General features: G+C 38.9%; 1 protein-coding gene across 3 annotated transcripts; it reads left to right on the top strand.

The window, feature by feature from the left end:
- Positions 1-1004: 1004 nt before the first annotated feature.
- slc44a2 (solute carrier family 44 member 2 (CTL2 blood group)) lies at positions 1005-20239 on the top strand. 3 transcript variants are annotated; one of them, XM_061051644.1, is made up of 22 exons: positions 1005-1163; positions 8233-8281; positions 8443-8516; positions 11143-11227; positions 11422-11506; positions 11607-11726; positions 11825-11885; positions 12036-12162; positions 12683-12766; positions 13064-13176; positions 13264-13395; positions 13483-13582; positions 14402-14494; positions 14963-15047; positions 15265-15527; positions 15703-15797; positions 16018-16121; positions 16206-16279; positions 16399-16469; positions 16565-16653; positions 16765-16849; positions 19397-20239. In XM_061051644.1, exons 1-22 carry the CDS (start codon positions 1127-1129, stop codon positions 19504-19506), a joined length of 2136 nt encoding a protein of 711 aa, XP_060907627.1. In that variant the 5' UTR covers positions 1005-1126; the 3' UTR covers positions 19507-20239. The 3 variants fall into 3 exon arrangements, with proteins under 3 accessions (XP_060907627.1, XP_060907610.1, XP_060907618.1); XM_061051627.1 differs by lacking the exon at positions 19397-20239 and adding an exon at positions 17111-18652; XM_061051635.1 differs by lacking the exons at positions 1005-1163; positions 19397-20239 and adding exons at positions 6700-6849; positions 17111-18652.
- The last annotated feature ends 190 nt before the right edge of the window (positions 20240-20429 follow it).

Genomic DNA, 20429 nt, shown 5'->3' with positions numbered 1-20429 from the left:
AGTCCAGATAAGAAACAGAAGGCCTGATGGCCAGAGGGCGTGTCATGCTATCCAGATTTTTTAATCAGCGTGGATTTCCAAAAATATATTTCTCTTTTGTTTTGCTTTCTAACATTCATTTTTGCAGTATGTTCCAATGATCACATACAAGTCCAGCACAGTCTTCATATATAATTTACAACACTTAATATTACTAATACAACTTACTCCAACTGATATCAGAACTTCTACTAATACTTATAATAATGTGCTATTAATAATGATAATAATAATATCATACATAGTCTAGTAGTTTATGTCTACATTTGACAAATAGGCCTATAATTAGTAGCCTACTAAGAGGCTGTAGGCTAAGTTTTCCCATTGGTTACCCATTGATTAGTAAGGGAACAGAATAAAGCGATCTAATTCCTCATTATCTTTATTGACAGACTCAGAGTCCATTAGAAAACAGATACAAACAATTAAGATAAAAACCAGATGTAAAAGCAAATAAGGTAATGACAAAAAACAAGCAAACAAATAATATTATAAAAGACAGCTGTAGGAGTGTCTTCACAGGGATGAATGGTATCGAATAGAAAAATGAAAACTGTAGGTTATATCATGAGGTAAAGAACAATGTTTTCACTATTAAAGTTAGAAAAGGGATTTTAAAAAACCCTATTTACTCAAAATTTTATTATTTGAGTAAATATCACGAGCCTCTATTTGTAGGGTGTGCTTTCACTTCAAAACTTAAGGTAAAAGAAACATTGAGCCCGTACTTTCTAAATATAACCAACATGAAATTCATTTCAAACACATTACAAAGTTCACATTCCGTAGAAGTAACGGCGAGCCAAACGTTTTTGTCCAGCCACACTCTGATTGGCTGTCGTAGCTGTCAGTCACCCGGCGTCCTTCAGTCATTGGTCAGTTCTCTGGTAGACTGGAATGTGCTGTGCTACACTTTGGCTTGTATCCATATGGCTCCTCTCTCTCCCTCTCTCTCTCCCTCACTCTCTCTCTACTGTGGAGCCGTCGCAGTCCGTCAGTGTTATTGATGTTTTTTCCTCGACATTTCCATGGTAACTGTCCTGTCTAAAGTCTGATTAGCAAGCAAAGAGCCGAGCAGAGTGTGAGAATGGAGCTGGAGGAGAAAACCCCGGACCCTAAATACGGTAAGAACAAGGTTTATGTTGACTAATTTATCTTCTTTCTTTCATTTTCTGTAACGGGTCGAAGACATGGAAACAATGACTGCGAGGGATGGATGGGTGTGGACCTCATGGGTCTAATGCAGATCTGGAGTCAGATTCATCCTCTATGGACGCGTTTTTCTCAGTTATCATGCTAAAATGCCAGAAGAGAAGTGTTTACATTTTACAATTGACAATGAACGAGTGTATCATGTTGTGAATGGTGGCAGTATTTGGCTTATTTGGCTTATTTGTGTTATTCTCACAGACTATTAAAACCAAACCTAGCTTCAAATGACACAGATTAATCCATTTTTTTTCCATAAAGTAAAAATGTTGCAGATAAAATAGACATTCAGAAGACTTCTGATCTACTAGATTTATATGCAGACAGGGTATTCTGTACAGAAGAAACATTTAATGAGTTTAGGCTGAAGTGCATCTACCTTGGAATTTCAAAAAATGCCATTCAAATATTAACGTATCAATATTGACCGGGGGGAGGGGGGGCTGGAGGGGGGAGGGGAGGAGGGTAAGACACGCCCATTCGCTCCTTCGTGTCGTTAGTTACACACAGCATCGTGATTCGCAAGTTTAGCTAGTTCATTAAGTCGTGGGCAATGACACCTTCACGATTAGTTTGAAGTAGAATGCTAGTACCATAGACTGTCAAACATCCCATCAGCCAATAGAACAATTGAATTGCAATAACCTCAAACCTGCAGAGGGCAGACCTTATGAATATTTCTAACAATATGTAGAATCGCAATACTTTGTCCTCAAATGTCAAGATATGGATCCGAATTGATCAACAACAATATTTAATACCCATACAGATAGATTAACAGGTGAGAAAAGTGGTCTGGAGGCTACAGAGGAGAATGTCTATCTGGTTTATTTAGTTTCCCAAATGGGCTCAATAAACATGTGTTGTTTTGTATCTTGTCATAGGTAATTTCATCCACAAATACTCACACAAACATACAAAGACCATAACTTCAGATGCTTTTGTTATCACTGACTGACATATTATGGAATATTCATGATCATAGTCAAAGGAGTGACTCATTGCTGATTATTATATGTGTCACACGTGATTTTTCTCCTGCAACACCAACTTATCAGGCCACAGCAGACTGGTCTGGTCTTCCCGTGTCTGGGCTGGGTTGGTGCTCATATGTTGAGTCATGAAGTTTCCAAAGCGTGTGTTACGTTCGCTTTAATACTTTAAGTCAGTAATGTTACATTAGAGGTTAACCATAGGTTTCTTCAATCAAACCACATTCCTCATGGAATGTCTTTCACAATGTAAGATGTTCCCAGTTGCCAACACCCTCTGTGCGATACACATCCTCTTCAAGTCACTCTGTGGAGCTCCCGCTGTGGAGTATTTCCTTGACGCTTTCCTGTCACCATAAAAACAGCTCCATTCCCTCAGCTCTCCTCCCCCATGAAGGTCAAAAGGTCAAAAACCACAACCCCTTTAAAGCCAACATTAAGGCAATAGAAAGACTCAGCTTACCAGTATTTTTAAATAACTTTTTTATATGCCGAGTTTGACCTGTGAGCAATCCTAGTTTGTCTACCATAGTTACTTCTACACTGTCTTGTGTCTAGGCTGATGTGCAGGCAGGCAGGCAGGCTGCAGCCTGCACAGCCTGGCTTGTGTTCAGCCTCACTTGCTCTACCCACTCAGCAGACAAAGTCGTGAGGCTTCCTGTCAATATCAAGCTGACAAACACTCAGAAGCATTACCACACACACAAAATGAGGACAGCACACTAGAGCAATACATTTCAGAATGAGCTCTTGTCATATGGACTTTGACTGGCATTTTGGGAAAATTAGATAGCACTGCTGTCTGATCCAAGCAGTGGTGGAAAAGTGAGAGACCGATCTTAGCCAGTAGTTATCAGTTTTATAAGTGTCAGCAAACAGAGACTTTGATACATTTCCTCCTTTCTTTGAAATATTATGGTTGTTAGCTTTGTTATTTGCTGTCAAACAGATTTGAAGAGAATTGGCTAACTAAATAAGTAACAGCTGCTATAGGGCAGGACTTAATGGGATTCAATCAAGTCACATATGAAGCATCTATTTTTATATGCCCTATATAGAAAGAAAAAAACATGTGAGGGATAGAAACAAGGAAGACAGAATGTACTCAGTTTATGTGCATGTTTGCATGTACAATGCATGTGTACACTCAAACATGCACACACACACACACACACACAGCCACATTACCCACTAAACCATTAAGGTAGCCATGAAAGGGTTCATCTGATAACCCCTCTGGGCCCATTAGTGAATCATATCATGACATCATTACTTCCTGCTATAACCTCAGAAGTTACCGTATTACTCCACTTGAGGATTTTTTTTTTTCAAACAAGGACCAATATTCTATACTGTCTAGAACAGCTTAAAGTTCCTTTGACAGATTTATTTCTCACCAATGTTTTGACCTGAGTGCAGAATGAGATGATCTGGTTGGTACCCTTTGGGTTTCACCGTCATGATTTCAGGAGCAACCTGAGGTACCCAGGCAACCCAAGCAAGAAAATATTCACATCTTTTCTTTTTTTATTAATAACCATTTCAAAAGGTTATACTTGAATAAGATCAAAATCAGGGACCTGGCCCATCGGTGCCCTGGAAATTCAGCGTTCGACCTTACCCAATATCTGAAATTTACAAATTAGAAATTTGTTATTGTACTTCAGCCCAACTTTACTCAAATTGACTGGAATTGACAACCAAATTTCCTATTAGCAGTTTTGACAGAGGATCTCAAACATTCTCTCATAATTCTTTTGACCAACACATTTAGCTACCCATTATCGTCATATTCCATAATTTACTGAAAAATAAATATATCCCTGTTCCGACACAAACAGAGCTTTACCTCACTATATTGGTGATCAACTCTAAACCATCAGAGAAAAAAGCTTAGTCACCTTGGATAAAGGAGTCTGACAGAAAAATATTGGCCAATATTAACATATCCAGTATCGATATCTGCTAATATTATTGCAGATGTGCGCCAATATTACAACATTTATTTACCAGTTAAATAACAATTCATGTTTTCCCACCTGTGGCTCCTTTCCCACATGTCATTCCCTACTCTCTCGCCCTGATTTCCAGCTCTATCCAGTGTCCTATCGCTCCATTAAATACACAAAAAGCCCAAAAATAAATCTTGAAAAAAAAATAGCATTTCAATTGAGTATCCTTGTATTATACTAGCAGTTCTCAGATTGTGTTATATGGATTACAAGCATTTTCACCCTCCAGAGTGTCAAGCGGTGATGCTCGTCCACTCACAGTTACTTTCCTTGTCTACGTTATACTGTATATCTTTTCCACAAATGTTTAATAACTGCATTTGAGGGATCAACGCAATAAATGTGTATATCTAAATCTATCTATTTCTATAGATCTAAGAAAGAAATCGGCCAATTCATTGGTATCAGAGTTTTTCTCTCCCTCAATATTGATATCTGTATAGGCCCAAAAAATCCCATATCAGCCGGGCACTAAACCAGACCACTAAATGAAAAATGTATTTGAAATGTTTATTTTCACTCATATTGACTTGGAAGGTTTTCCCCCTAATGTACTGCCCTCACGTCCTGTCCTCACGTACTGCCCTCACACACCCACACCACACCTAAAGCTCAGAGGTAGAGCAGCTCTTAATCACATGATTGGCAGTTAGTACCTCAGCTCCTCCAGTCAGCATATTCAATAGTTCTTGGAAAATGTATTTAACCACACATTTCTAAAGAATTAAAGCAGTCATATGCGTGTTACTATAGATCCTGGTTGGATCCTGGATCCAGGTTGCCCCCCCCCAAACCATGTTTGTTTTGCTGACTACATAAACAAACGAGACAATTAACAAGACAGTTGGAAGTCTTTACACCAATCTGCTAGAAAGCTTTTCAGCACAATCAGAGATTGTTTTATGGCACAAAGCGGGCAAAGAGCTGTGTCTTTCTTTAGCTCCAATAGAGATGTGTCTCTCACAGTCGCAGATGGCCCCACAAATTAATAGCTGATGGAAAACAGACTTTCAGTGTGTCAACTCTGGGGGGGGGGGGGACACTATATTTTTTTCATATTGTTTACTGCAAAGCTTTTCAATGTACAGTTACTACTGTCATTAAATTTGCAATGTAGTCAGGTTTTTATTTGAAGTTGCTCAACTGTGGGCCAAGAGAAAGAGGAAGGACAAACGATCAGTTGTGTTTGGGGAAGCCGGGTGAAATGAAACTTTACAGAAGTGTCAGGTATTCAAAGGTGTAGTAGTAAGTTAACGTTGAGTTCCATGTTTGAGTTTGACTTTTATTTTAACATCCAAGGACTAAAACTGGAGTATTTCTCTCCAGTTTCTGGAAGTCATGAAGTCACTTATAATTAATGAGTATAGGACACACTGGTATTCAGTTTCTGTTCTATCTGAGTTGATCCTGGTTAGCTCACACCTCTGTTTCCTTCTTACATGCCAAGCTTATATAGGCAAATCTAAGAATATTGTCTGTTGTTGGTACTTTGTATGTAATGAGAGAGTGGTAGACTTCTGTTTGCTTGTTAAACTATCAGTGAGAAAACAAAGAAAGTAAAAACGTCCATTTCCTAAAATGTCTTACTCGTCTCCTTGTTATCAAAATAAGTTAAAATCCACTGTCGGTTCAGCCCAAGCTCAAATTGAGGGTCTGGGATTCTTAAGAAGAACAAGGTTGAGTTTGCAAAGGCATGGCTCTGTGTATGTAACAGGCATGTGTGTGGTTAGTATTGTATTTCATGTGGTGGCATGCAGGCAGTCTGTCACATGGCAGCTATGTGGGCAGATATATCCTGCAGTCTCATATCTGATGCACACCCCCTTGATTACGTCAGAGATACACACATGCATCTTAATCAAACCATTGTCATAACAAAGCATGTAACTATCTATTGAAAACATGGTTTATTGTTTTGTACAGTGTTGATGCAGTGAAGTTAGAATATGAAGGCGCTTCAAAGGAGGGTTTGGTTAAAGTTCTACCACAAGTAGAAACAGGAAGCTGAGATCCATGGAATCCATTGTACTGGATGGGAGCATTACTGCACAGCAGTTGTGTTTTAAAGTGTTCTATTCTTTTTCAAGAGCTGTTTTTATGAGAAATGTTGTTTTTTTTTTGCCATGTGAATCTTGCCAGGTCAGAGTGCAGATGATCTGTAGGGAGGAACAACAGCGGGGATGAAAACATTAAATCATGATGACTTAGAGGGTGTTAAGATGGAGGCTAAGATAACTGTTTATATGGCGGAGTCAGATCCTCATTTGAACCTTTTTATTTAGCAACAGCAGGTTCACAGGCACCACAAAGTCTGTCGCTTTCTGCTGCTCCTCTCTCAATTCCCCCATCAGTAGAGTTTCTGCTGCAATTCCCCTGACAAGAGCTGAGCTAAGAGAGAGATAGAGGGAACAGGGGGTGAAGGCAGAGCTTTGAGTACACTAAAATAAGGAAGTCAAGAGTTTGAGATGGGTTGACACCGACTTCTTACAGGAAGGAAAGAAACAGCTGCCACACACAGCACACTGAAGTCTATAAAACCATCCATGTGGAAAACTGAGAGAGAAATAACGACAGAATGACAAAATACGAAAGACAAGGTACTGTAACAGTCTGTCTGGGCTGGATTTATGATTTTTTTTTTTTACTGAGTCATATGTTGTTGGCTTGTCAAACTATCAGTGAGAAAACGTCCATTTCCTAAAATGTCTTACTCGTCTTGTTGGCTGTGTTTAGATATTTGTATGATCCTACCACTGCATTTACTTAGTTGAATCATTCGTTAAGTTAAATTGGCAGATTTTAGACAGATATTCCAAACAACAAAAACACTATACTGTAATATACAAGGTGTTGTGACACGCAGTGAGTGTTAGTATTTCCTGTTCATTTGTGTGTGTATCTGCAGTGTTTGTTGTAGCAGATATTGTACATGTAAACACTAGACTGTGAAACAAAAGCAGCTGGGTTTGCCTCTAGCTCTCTGTTTGTGTATTTAAAGAACATGTATATCACCAAGTGAGCTGTCATAAAGGCTGCGTCAGAGACACTTATGTGACATGTTGTGTAACAGCAGTAGGCCGTGTAATTTTTAGAGATGATGTTGTAAAAGGAGACGGTTCACTGTATTTAAGTCAAGCTGATTTCCTGTGTTAAGTATCAAGGTGTAACGGAGAGACATCTCAAAAGTCAAACCCAATTTGACCAGCGCAGCATGAGCTCATGATGATCTCACTGTAGGCAGAGCAGGCGTGGTCGATGTGTTTCTCTGCTGCCTTTTCTGAGGTGTTTCCATGGTTGCTGGCCATGTCCACAGGGAGCCCACAGTCGGCGGGGAGCCATTTTGTGGGTTGCCAGGGTTGTCAGAAGAATCCTTTTGTTCTGGGGGATGTCTTTTCTTTTGTCTGTGTCAATAGTGACATTTAGAGTACGCACATCCTTCACATTTAAAAGAGTATTTCTAGAATTCCTTAGATGAAGTTGAATGATGATTTAAGAGAAAATATATTGGCCAACAAAAAAAAAAAAAACATTTAATATCAACAAAGACAGTCAACAGCCTGGACTGGATATTCATTATTTTAATTTAATAATCATTTTGTGAAACTATGATGATAAATGCTTTTTTTTTTTTTACACCAATGAGAAGATAAAAAATGCATCAAAGCTCTTGCCAACCTAATTTATTTAATGTCTGATGCATTACGATAGAAGTTATGTTATGAGGATAATTGTAACATTAATATTTTGTGATGATAAATTCCATAATATAATTAAGGCTTTTAAATATTGAATCTCTCAGAAGGTTTTCATTCCCAGAAAATGAATTGGCATTAACAGCTATCAGTGGTTCAAAGAGTAAATAAAGTTCAGTCACTAGTTTTTGATGAATTATTCTTAAAATATGCAATATATTCTAGTCATAAGTCTCAAAGGTTGTTGACTAGTAGGAAACATTAACACGTGTGTCTTTTTATCCCCAGGGGAGTCGAGGAAGTTTGACCCAACCTTCAAAGGACCGATTTACAACAGGTGAGATGTGTTTCAGTTGCTAATTTTAGATGATTTTCTTTCTGTTGAACAGGACACAAATAACCATGTTTCCCTCCTCTCCTCTCCTCTCCTCTCCTCTCCTCTCCTCTCCTCTCCTCTCCTCTCCTCTCCTCTCCTCTCTTCTCCTCTCCTCTCCTCAGGAGCTGCACAGATATCCTCTGTTGTATTCTTTTCATCTTAGCCTTGTTTGGGTACTTTGCAGTCGGTATTGTCGGTAAGATTGATTCTTCACTTCTTGTTTCATTAAACACCAGATTTTAGATGAACCCTACTGTTTTATTGTGTAAATTATTAATGCGTTTATATTTAAGACCATCACTATTAAAATATATCACATGACATCAGGGGCGGATCTAGAAGGGTGGCAAATGCTACCCCATGCCTTGCCACCCCAACATTTGTGGCTGATATAAAAAAAATTGTAAGAGTGAAACTCCGATTTACAAGTGCAAGTGAAAGCAGCACAAATGACACTTATCGCACCTTGCTGTTTGCGTCTCTGTGCCGCCCCTACTCTCCTTTAACTGCTGCACAGAGTGCATAAAAGTATCAACGCAGAGGTTTAATATCCAGATCATTCACATTGGAAGGATGTAACTCCCCATATTGAGGACCCTTAAAAAGCACTACTGCAAACAGTTCTAATCAATGAAAAAGTGGAGTGTGTGGTAAGATGATGTAAACTATTTGTCATCAATAGTGTGCATATATAATGAGCATAGGCTACATATTTTTATTTCAGTAAGTTACACCTAGCCTATATGTTTGAGATTTTACCCTTCAAAGAAGTAATGTTGTGTATTTGTATATGTGTATGTTTACATCTGGGACTGTCCTGTAGTTCAGTAGCTTTGTTAACTAAAAAAGTAGACGGACATAATTGTTAATAAATGCCTTACATCCATTTAAAGTGAACTGACTCAGAGGAGTGTAGGGATTCTGATGTCTTTACCCACACAAACAAGAAACTTAAATACCGGCTGATCAGCGTTTATTTCTGCCACCCTTTAAAATCTCTGTGCCACCTCTTTGCCACCCCATGGATTTTTCTCTAGACCCGCCCCTGCATGGCACAAAAGGCATAATCAGATCATTTTAGTTTGTCTAATTACATACCGTAATTGTAATGTTGCTATTTACTTTATTTCTATAGTGATCCCTGATTAATAGTAAAGTAAAGTTGTTAGCTAAATAAAGAATAGATTAGGAATGAACTATTTTGCTTTGAGACAATACTCTGAATCTGTACATACTAAACTTTGCATAAAAATACTGAATCTGTCGACTTATGAACAGATTTCGGTATCAGAAATGTTATTTTTTCCATTTGTAATCTAAGTAGTATCATTCACAAGAATTTCAGCAGGGAATTGGCTGAGTGGGGGGAAACAGCCAACATGGAAAGCAATGAGACGGAACACAATCCCCCATTATGTAACCAATAGGCGGCCATTTCTCTGTAACAGACATCTGCCTGCAAGTGCAGCTCACAGTCTCTTAATAATTGTCGCTTCCAAACACCAAATCCATTCCTACTTTTCAAGTTGGATGTATACAAAGGCATCACCAGCAGTCCTCTATTGCTAACGTTTGCCAAAGAGGACCTCTAGCCAACTGCCGGAGGCCCATTACATTTTGCAGACCCTCCCAAAGGCCATATCAGTGTAAGACTGTAGCTGATGGGTAGATGGATGAACCTTATGCAAATACTCCAGTTGAGGCAGTCGGGGGCCTATTTATACTTGGAGTTTTTGTTCCCAATCTTTGGAGTGATCAATTAAATGTAGGCGATGTCTGATGCTAACTTGATTCTGATCCACCAAAATGAACCTAGACATAATGTTTTCAAACGCTTTTGAAATAACTGGAGTTGTCTTTTATTTGTACATGTTCCGCATTCTGAAAAACGTCATAGTAATATTGCAACCTGATGTTTTTGATCTTGTGTGTTACAGGGTTGTTGTACTTTTAGAGTTCAAAAGTTAGAAGTGAAGTCATCATAGGTGTTTTTATTTTATTTTTTAAAGTCCATCACAACACTGATAATGTTTTTTTATTTATTTATTTAAAATAGGGAAAGTGAACATTAATGAACGTAAAAATGTAAATATGCCAGATTATAACCATAGGCTAAATGTCCACTATCTGTTCTCTTATAATTGATCATTGTTGTAATTGGGTTTTAGTAGTTTTTTGTGTATTCTTAACTGGCTGACCTCCTTCTCATAGTTTTCCCATTGGACCTTTTTGCTTGCTGCCCCAGATAACAACCTCCCCTCATTACCATGATGACAGAATCGTCCTGCATTTATTTTCTTGATGAATTATGGGCGGCTGTGGCTCAGTTGGTAGAGTCAGTAGTCTCTGAACCAGAAGGTTGGGGTTTTGATCCCCAGCTCCTGCATCCACATGTCTGATGTGTCCTTTGGCAAGACACATATCCCCTAGCCTTGTCTGTGACGTATGAACGTGTATGAATGGCATTATTTACTTCGGATGGTCACTTTAATAGAAACCTCTGCCATCAGCGAATGAACGGGTGTGAATGTGCTGGTGTGACCTGCAGTGTAAGAGCGCTAGTCAGAAGAAGAGGAAAGCGCTACAAGCTCAAGTCCATTTACCATTTATCATTCAATCCACTTATAATGAGTTTTATCTAAATGTTGTGTTTTACCATCAAAGAGACCCCATCATTCATAGAGGTGTCAGAATACAATACATTTATTTGATTAAGTATTCATAAGAAGATACACAAGAGCAGCATGTGACTGTGTAGCACTTGTCATTTTTTGTTGATCTGATGTCCACGTTTTAAATGATTCTGATTATTCTCCATGCAGCCTGGTCTCAGGGTGACCCCAGGAAAGTCATCTACCCCACAGACAGCAGGGGGCAATTCTGTGGACAAGCTGGAACACGTCTGGAGTGAGTCAGCTGACAATATAAACATGATGTCTTTAGTGTGTTTGCTTAGAAACCTTTGACATGCAGACTAGTCAGTGTATTATTTACACTACTGCATAACACTGATCTATTTCCCCTCACATGAGACTGTAAGATATGTATTTGTGTTCCACTGCCAAATAATATTTTTTGTTGTATTGCTCTTAAAACAACAGGAAGAAGCCCCTTCTTTTATACTTCAACATCCTGAAATGTGCCAGTCCTCTGGTGCTGCTGGAGTTCCAGTGTCCTACCACACAGGTCAGAAACAATATCAGTTCTTCATTTATTTTCATCACAATATTTTCCTCATTCATTACACACAAAATTGTCACCGTTAATTGTATCTGTTCGTTTCCAGTTATGTGTAGAAAGCTGTCCTGACCGGCATCTAACTCTGGTAAAGGCCAAGTTAGGGGGCAAAGAAGACCGCGAGTACTACCAACAGTACTGCAAAGATGGAGTGGACTTTGCCAAATTGGTAAGTACACGACGAGTGAAATTATTCATGTTTTAAATATGCTAAAAGTAATTCTGTGAAATGCAGATTAAATTCATTGCTGTTCATACATGATTCAGAGTCCTCCTGAGCTCCTGAGGGATGGCTTGTGTCCCGCCATGCTGATGCCAAGTAAACCCTGTAAGTGAGAAACTTGCGCTTCTTCCCAGAAAACACATTACATGTTCAATCACATTACAAGCTTCTTTGTCCAAAGGGCTGATGTTTCTGTGTGAAACGGATAACCATAACTGATGAACTATATAAACGGATCATGTCCTCCCTGCACAGTCACGCGTCGCTGCCTTCCTGCTCTGGGAACATTGAAAGGCGGGGTGGTGGTGGTGGGCAACGAGACCACCATTGATGATGGACAGGGAGTCAATGTCAATGCCACAGATGTGCTGGAGGCATCCAAGTGAGTCCACTTCTATTGCAACACATACATACAAATTGTATAAATACTGTAAGAGCAAAGAGCATCCGTCTCTGTGTTGAGCACAGCAAGAGTTAGAAACAGAGTCTGAAATGATCATACAATTCTTGTGATATATGTGAGATTAGTTTGATAAATCAGCGGCTGTAAAATATACAGTGTTCAGTAACTTCTTGCTGAAAATAGTGCTGAAACAACAAGTCATTTAATGTATCTGTGAAAGTGGCAATCAATACCATTTAATAGTCAATCTAGCACTGTAAATGTAACCCCTTTGGGTTATGCCTTTCTCTTATTGGGCCCATATATAAAACACTCTGTTAGCATATGCCTGCTTTGGTTCTGCTCAAGGCTTCTGGAGGTTGTACGTCTCTTTGCATGCTATTAACGTAGATGATGCAGCAAACTTACTCAATTCTGTCTGCTTAGAGACTCCTAACATGGCAGATGCTGTCCACTGCGCTATGTTTGGAAAGTGATGTTCTTTTTGTTTTTGTTACAGGAAATCAAATGTGTTTCTTGAAGCTCGCGAGGTGGCCATGAGAATCTTTGAGGATTACACTCACTCTTGGTACTGGATAGTGCTGTAAGTCTTTCCACTCCTTAGTGACAGTAAAGGAACAAAACAGTGTTACACATGACAAAATGTTTTAGGTCAAAAGAAAACAGTACATAGTCACATAATCAAAATCAAACACATTAAGCTGAACAACTGTAGTTTTATGATACTAATGTTTTCAGTAGATAAATTAATGACTGCCAAGTTTTTAAAACAAACCTCTGCTAACTGATCATTTTGAAAGCTGTCAGGAACAAAAACTTCTAAAGACTCTGTTGTTAACTATCGCTGTGTTCAATCATTTAATGTATCCACCCTCTCCAGCGGTCTGGTGATCGCCATGGTCGTGAGCTTGATTTTCATCGTCCTGCTGAGATACTTAGCTGGCATCATGGTCTGGGTCATGATTGTTCTGGTTATTCTTGTCATCGGATACGGTAGGTCTTCAGCCTCAGGAAGTGATGAAGTTCAAATCTGATTAATTAAAAGGGAAGATCTTCTAAATATCTGAACTGTTCTTTTAGGGATTTTCCATTGTTACATGGAATTTTCGAGTCTGAAGGGAGAACCGGGTTCTGACGTTACTATCCGTGACCTGGGCCTGCAGACAGACTTCTCTGTGTATCTGCAGATCAGACAGACATGGCTGGCCTTCAGTACGTTCAAACAAACTTGAATTCTTTGATGCATGTCTGTGTTACATTTTATGAATCCTGTAATCAAACACCTTCACCTTTTCACAGTGATCATCTTGGCTATTGTGGAGGTCATCATCATCCTGTTACTCATCTTCCTCAGGAAGAGAATCCTTATTGCCATCGCCCTCATCAAAGAGGCCAGCAGGTCAGTCTCTCTTTTATATCCTTAACTGACATTCTGCAGGATCGATCTGTCTAAGAAGATTGATCTGCTGACATATTTTAAAGCTATAATGATCAGTATTTTACAATGAAACTGTTCTTGATTTATTATAATAATAATTTATCCTTTATTAATCCCGCGAGGGGAAATTCAATTTTACACTCTGTCTAATGAACATGAACACACACATGCACAAACATGATCCTATGGACATGCATGACTGGAGGGGTCCAGGAGTGAGGGGGCTGCCCACAGCGAACGCTCCAGAGCAGTTTTTGGGGTTCGGTGCCTTTGGTGCACCTCTGCAGTGCTCAGTAAGTGGACTGGCACCTCTCCAGCTACCAGACCAACTTCAGGACTTGGTCCGTGCCGGGACTTGAACCAGCGACCCTCCGATTCCCAACCCAAGTCCCTCTTTAAGCTACCTTGTTGTGTTTTGGGTTACACGAGGACAGTTTGTGTTTAATCTCACAGCTTGTTGGCAGCCATTCCAGAAGCTGTTTTCAGCTAAAATCTTTGATAACCCATTGAAGTCTATTTGTATCACCAAACAGCAGACGGGCACAGTAGACTGCCTGCTTTTGAACACTATTGAGCATTTTTCAGTGAAGAGCCAAATATCCCCCACAGGAATGAATGGAAACCCAAAATAGCAAACATTATGCGGAATATTGGATTTGATGTACTATCTTGCCAGAAGAAGAAGAAACTAATTTTTCTGGTGGTTGTGTAAATATGCAGCAGTTTATTTAGCACATCCATGTATCAACTTTACTACAATTTGATTGTTGTCTCTTTCAGAGCTATTGGGTATGTGATGTCATCACTCTTCTACCCCATGCTGACTTTTGTCCTCTTGGCTGTGGTGATAGCTTACTGGGCGATCACTGCTGTGTATCCTTTCAAAACACATAAATACGACACTTAATCGTTATTATATTCTACAGCCCTTTTTTTTAACTCTAAAAATGATACCTCTAATTCATTACTACTTAGTGTTTTTATTATTGAACCTCTTCATAGTGTTAGTTTCAGTAGAAAATAATTAAAGGCAGTAAGCATGCTAAGGCATTACAATAAAAAAAAAGTGAAGCCCTTAATTTGATGACAACTTGTCAGTTTGAAAGATGTAAGTATCTGAAAAGGTTTACAGTTAACATACTGTATACTACTTCTCAAGGCTGAACTATTTTAGAACATGACCTCATCCTTCTCCTTCTAGTGATGTACTATTCGATGCGGTTAAGTTACTTGTTTGGGAAATATTTCAATGGACGACGAAATAAAGACACTGATGACTCTAAACTGAGCTTCAGATATTTCCTCCCTTTGTTAACAAATCTCCTTGACAGTTCCAACCAGGTTCTTGTCCACCTCTAACGAGCAGGTGTACAAAGTCTTCAACAATTCTGAGTGTGAGTACTCAAGGGAGATCTGCAACCCCAAGGTATGCTTTTGAATATCACGGACACATTAAACTATCTGACTAAAAATGCTTATTTATCCAACCAATCAGCAAACATATCTACTTAACTATGTATTATTATTTGGCACCTCCTTGGAAGAAACATTGTGATTATGTCACTTTGAACCTGGACAGTAAAAGGTTCCATCATTGTTTATTTTATGAAAAACATAATCCTGCTTTCTGCTATTTCCTTCAGACCTTCAACACCTCCAACGTGTCGGCTCAGTGTCCTGATGCTGAGTGCCTGTTTGCCTTCTATGGTGGGGAGACCCTCTACCACAAATACCTCATCCTGTTCCAGTTCTACAACATTTTCCTCTTCTTCTGGTGTGCCAACTTTGTGACTGCCCTGGGCCAGGTCACTCTCTCTGGAGCCTTCGCCTCATATTACTGGGCCTTCAAGAAGCCCGAAGACATTCCCGCCTACCCTATCTTCTCCTCACTGGGGCGAGCCCTCCGGTAATAGATTCAAGCTGTATTCATGTGTCCAATCTGTCCACTTATCTGAAATGGTGTAATTTTAAAGCTTGTGGAAATTAAAGTGATCTGTATGTTAGAAACAGTAGCCTAATTCTGCAAAAGGAAAGAGAGTTTTCATACTAACAGTTGTGTTCTGTCTCCTCCTCCGGTCCAGATATCACACAGGCTCCCTGGCTTTTGGCTCTCTGATCCTGTCTCTGGTCCAGGTCATCAGGGTCCTTCTGGAGTACCTGGATCAGAAGTTGAAAGGTCAGGAGATTTCTCTTCAGTAAAAGGAGACTGATAAACAAATCTACTTTAGTGTTAACTTTACATTTTTATAATATGGATACTTTGCATCCCTTATACTACTCCCCTCCATGTTCATCATACATACGACTTGTGTAATTTAGGAAACAGTTAGATTATTATATGTTTGTTAATCACTACATTTGTAAATCCATGAACGCATCTTACTCTCACCCTCCAGGTGCTCAGAATAAATGTGCGCAATTCATACTAAAATGCATGAAGTGCTGCTTCTGGTGTCTGGAGAAATGTATTAAATTCCTGAACAGGAATGCATACATCATGGTGAGTTCTTTAAAAGGATACAATGTTGCAGGCATGTTGAATTTTTCAGGTTTTAAGATTTTAAATGATATTTTCATTTCCCAGATTGCCATCTACGGAAAAAGTTTCTGCCCTTCAGCTCGAGATGCTTTTTTCCTTCTCATGAGGAACATTATTAGGTCTGGTTTCATTATCTGTTTTCACATGATGATAACTGAACAAATAAAGCTAAATGTAAGCTACTAGTCGTTTAGCTTGATAGATTCTCATACTCACTACTCTGTCCATTTTATTGCAGGGTTGCTGTTTTAGATAAAGTGACTGACTTCCTGCTGTTCCTTGGGAAGCTCCTTATTGTTGGAATTGTTGGTATGAAAGCTTTTATTTTTAGACCAAAGGTATCTGTTATCTACGAGACAGAGAGGTCTGTCTGTATCTTTGGTTTAATTATTCCTTTTCTGCAGGGATCTTCTCTTTCTTCTTCTTCTCTGGAAGAATCAGAGCAGTAGAGGAGGCTGCTCCATCTCTAAACTATTACTGGGTGCCGATTCTGGTGAGAGACAGTTGTGAAAACGTGATCTGATCCAAATTCCACCTGAGAGCTTTGAGACCTCAGCAGAGGCCTTGATAACTTTGTTAATGCTTTCTGATTTTCTGCACACAGACAGTTGTTGTTGGCTCATACCTCATCGCCCATGGCTTCTTCAGCGTGTACGCCATGTGTGTGGACACACTGTTCCTCTGCTTCTGTGAGTACCTTTATATTCATCCAGACTACTTGCAAAGTTCCTCTCTTTTCCTGTTTTAAGCACTTATACAACTTCTGCTTTGAGATGCTTGCTTCTTCTCCCTTACATGTTTCTGATTCTTCTTCTCTTTGTCTCTTTTCTCCCTTTAATTTCACTTTACTTTATTTCCACATAATCCCTTTTTTCCCTGGTTTCATTTCCCCCTTATTTCCCATTAACCCAATCAAAAACACAAATTGCACATCCTCACACATGCAAAAGGTGAGGACTTAGAAAGAAACGACGGCTCGCCTGAAAGGCCTTACTTTATGTCCCCCGACCTGCACGAGATCCTCTCCAAAACAAAAGGGCTGGAGGAAGATGGAGTTGATCAAGCAGATTCTGCAAAAGAAGCAGATGAGGTAAAAGTGGAAGAGGAGACCCCTCTCCAGCAGGAGCCCGATGGAGAGATCCAGCTGAAACAGCAGTCTGTACTTAAGCAGGACAATGAAGAGGAGCAACCTCTGCAGACCAAGGCGGATGCTGAAGATCTGAAAGAGGAAAATAATGGGGAACAGAAAGTGATTCAGATAGAGGAGGTTGAAAAGAAAGAGGAGGTGGAGGTGAAAAAAGAAGCTGAAAAACAGGAGTTGATACAGGAAGAAAAGACAGAGAAGGCATCATCTCCATCTGTGGAGGCTGAGAAGGAGGTGACTGAAGAAAAGAAAGAGGAAATAAAAGAAGAAAATCCTCCCCCCGTATCACAGGAATAGGAATAGATGTTTGATGTCAGGGCAAAAAACAAATCAAGCTTGTTAAACCTCATAAAGCATAAAGAATGAAAATTGTACCTACAACTATGTGATATGGACCTGTTAAATGTACAGCATATAAAAAAAGCTGAAAATGTCTCAATGCCTGCTTAAGAGTGGTGTGATGTTGTGCTGGAGAAGGTCTCGGTTGTGTTGTGAAGGATAAAGCAGGTCAAAAGCCCAGTGCATCTCTGTAGCTTGAAAAAACATGCTTTCTTATGTCAGTTTAAGAACAGTGTTGGTTTTATATTGTGAAGACCTGTGGAACGTTGTGAGTGCTGAACTTGTGCCTGATTACTGTCACTAATATTTGTTGTTTGAATCCTGTTAATGAATGCACTACAGAACCACTCAGCACCGTGTTTACAGTCAGAACAAACTCTATCAACGATGGTGAATCTCCTTCACTGTTTACAATAATACCAGCTGACGCCAAAATGTTACAGACATATTTGATATACTGTATGAATATTGGATTTTTTTTTTTCCTATGGAACTTGTATATATACAGTAGTGTATGTCTTACGTATTTCTTGGCTCAGGGCTAGTAAAGACCCAAGCCAAGATGAAATCCCATGTATTGTATTGCCACCTACTTGCCTTGGTATTTCGGACTGGTGCAAGTCCTGTGTTTGTGTTGTCATGACGCAGGAATCATGACCTCTCTGCAGACTCCTCCACCCCCCGCCCTCCACACTTGTACATTGATCCTACTTGCCTTGTTCTGGCCCTGTCCTCTTTGTCTCTCTCTCTCTCTCTCTTGCTCTCTCTCTCTCTCTCTCGCTCTCTCTCTCTCTCTCTCTCTCTCGCTCTCTCTCTCTCTCTAAGTGCTGCATGTTGTTTACATGGCCTTCTGAATGCTCTGAACTAACATCTTAAATCGCTGGATGCTTTTGTACTTTTTTTCTTGTTTGTCACTTTGTGAAATATGTAAGTTGATTTTCCACTGAAATTACCGACGACATTCCGTATTTATTGGATGTAAATGTCAATTAAAAATGGTTGCATTTAATTGTAGTAGTTCTGTTATGGCTATACACATGTTTTACGGTGTCTTGGCGTTTGGAAGCAGGTGAGTCTGGCAAAGTTAACCAGGCCTTAGATTTTTTTCTTAAAGGGGTACTCCAACAAGGTTTGAATTTGGGACTTCAGTTTTTTGATGTAAAGCTTGGGTTATAAATTAGTGGCCCTGTTGTAGAATAAGCATTTCAATTAGTAAACAATACGAGATGCATTATGGGAAGTGTTGTATGGGGACTAATATAGGGACTAAAGTAATCACAATTTTTGAATAATTTAACCAAATCATAGTTTACAAATTACAGATGTATTGTTAACCTGAAAAGGTACAAACCAGAGTATTTCAAGACAAAACTTAAATTCAGAGAAGACAGAAACAATTAATAATTATTAATAACAAAAATAAGCACTGCTACTACTAATTAAAAGTATATTTTTTTACCTCAAATTAAAGTATAACTGGACTCTATCCAAAAGTTTTCTTATGGATGACCTAAAACACCAAGCATGGAAGGAGCAGGAAATGAAAAACTTCTTGGGTGCTTGGTTTGAAGATGCTCTTTAACTGTCTTATTTAATGGAGGTGCTATTATAAATTGCTGGAGCCCTCCTTTGAATCTTAATCAGCTGGAAAACTGGTAAAAGATGTACTAACCATTAGCACAAGAAAAAAAAACTACTCTGAAGTACTAGCATGCTGGAAAATGTTTCTCAATCACTTTTGTCCATGTCATAGTGGATGATCTGGAGCGCAACGATGGATCAGCAGAGAGGCCGTATTTCATGTCCCAGAACCTGCTCAGCCTCCTGAAGAAGTCCAATGAGGAGCCCAAATCTTTAGATTAAGTGGAAGCGGTGTGTGTGTGTGTGTGTGTGTGTGTGTGTGTGTGTGTGTCTGTGTGTCTGTGTGTCTGTGTGTCTGTGTGTCTCTGTGTGTGGGTTTATGTTTTCAAGTGAAATCTGAACAAATGGAAGATAATATTATTTTCTTGATATATTGTGTTGTGTAATGGGCTTCACTGATGTTTTAAGATGACTATTGATCTTTTTGTATTTTGCTACAAAGCCTTAAAACTATTGCTTCCATGTAATTGCCAAACACAGATGATTTAAGAAGGAATAGGTTGTTTAATAGATAACAACTGTTGGTAATGTTATGTACAGCTTGTTTGAAAATGAATGTTTTTTTCCTCTGTTCATTTACCGGTAGGTATTTTTTCTTATTTGTTTGTGTATTTTGAAATGCTGTTTACATAGAAGCTTTAAAGGGTCCAATATCTTTCAATGAGCTCTTCACTTCAGGGGCAGATGTAGCCTGTTTGAGTAAAGCTTTTATTTATCAATTTATACCAAGACATTGCACTGTTCACCAAAGGTCACCAAAGTTATGTTCATAGACTGTAATAAAGGTTTAGTATTATACTAAAAGCCGTAAGAGATTAAAAAAATTACCTGTGTTTAAAAAAACGGGAAATTGTGTTTTTAGATAACTAGTGTTATTTCCAAAAATGTGTTTAAATGTTAAGTTTTAAATTCCTTTTGTTTTGTTGTAATATAATAAAAGTGTATGTTGCCAGTGTTCAAATTGGAAAATGCATCTGTGTTTATGTGGGTGTAATAACAACCAAAATTTAGCCCATTCAGCATTATTTCTGAAGATTAAGCATAATCCACAAAAAGGAAAAACAGACATCCAAATATAATCTGGAAATATATGCAACAGCTCTTTTGTCATTCTATTTGGATATCTGATCAGATTTGTTCTTGTC

Source organism: Labrus mixtus, chromosome 2 (genome assembly GCF_963584025.1).
Source record: "Labrus mixtus chromosome 2, fLabMix1.1, whole genome shotgun sequence".
Classification (NCBI taxonomy): Eukaryota; Metazoa; Chordata; class Actinopteri; order Labriformes; family Labridae; genus Labrus; species Labrus mixtus.
This window is presented reverse-complemented; position numbering and strand designations above follow the sequence as displayed.

Bases quoted from the DNA above. Each gene is read 5' to 3' on its own strand.
- slc44a2 (XM_061051627.1), top strand. From the start codon at position 1,127: ATGGAGCTGGAGGAGAAAACCCCGGACCCTAAATACG. The intron at 1,164-8,232 runs GTAAGAACAAGG...TTTTATCCCCAG, and splicing joins AACCCCGGACCCTAAATACG to GGGAGTCGAGGAAGTTTGAC. The intron at 8,282-8,442 runs GTGAGATGTGTT...TCCTCTCCTCAG, and splicing joins AAAGGACCGATTTACAACAG to GAGCTGCACAGATATCCTCT.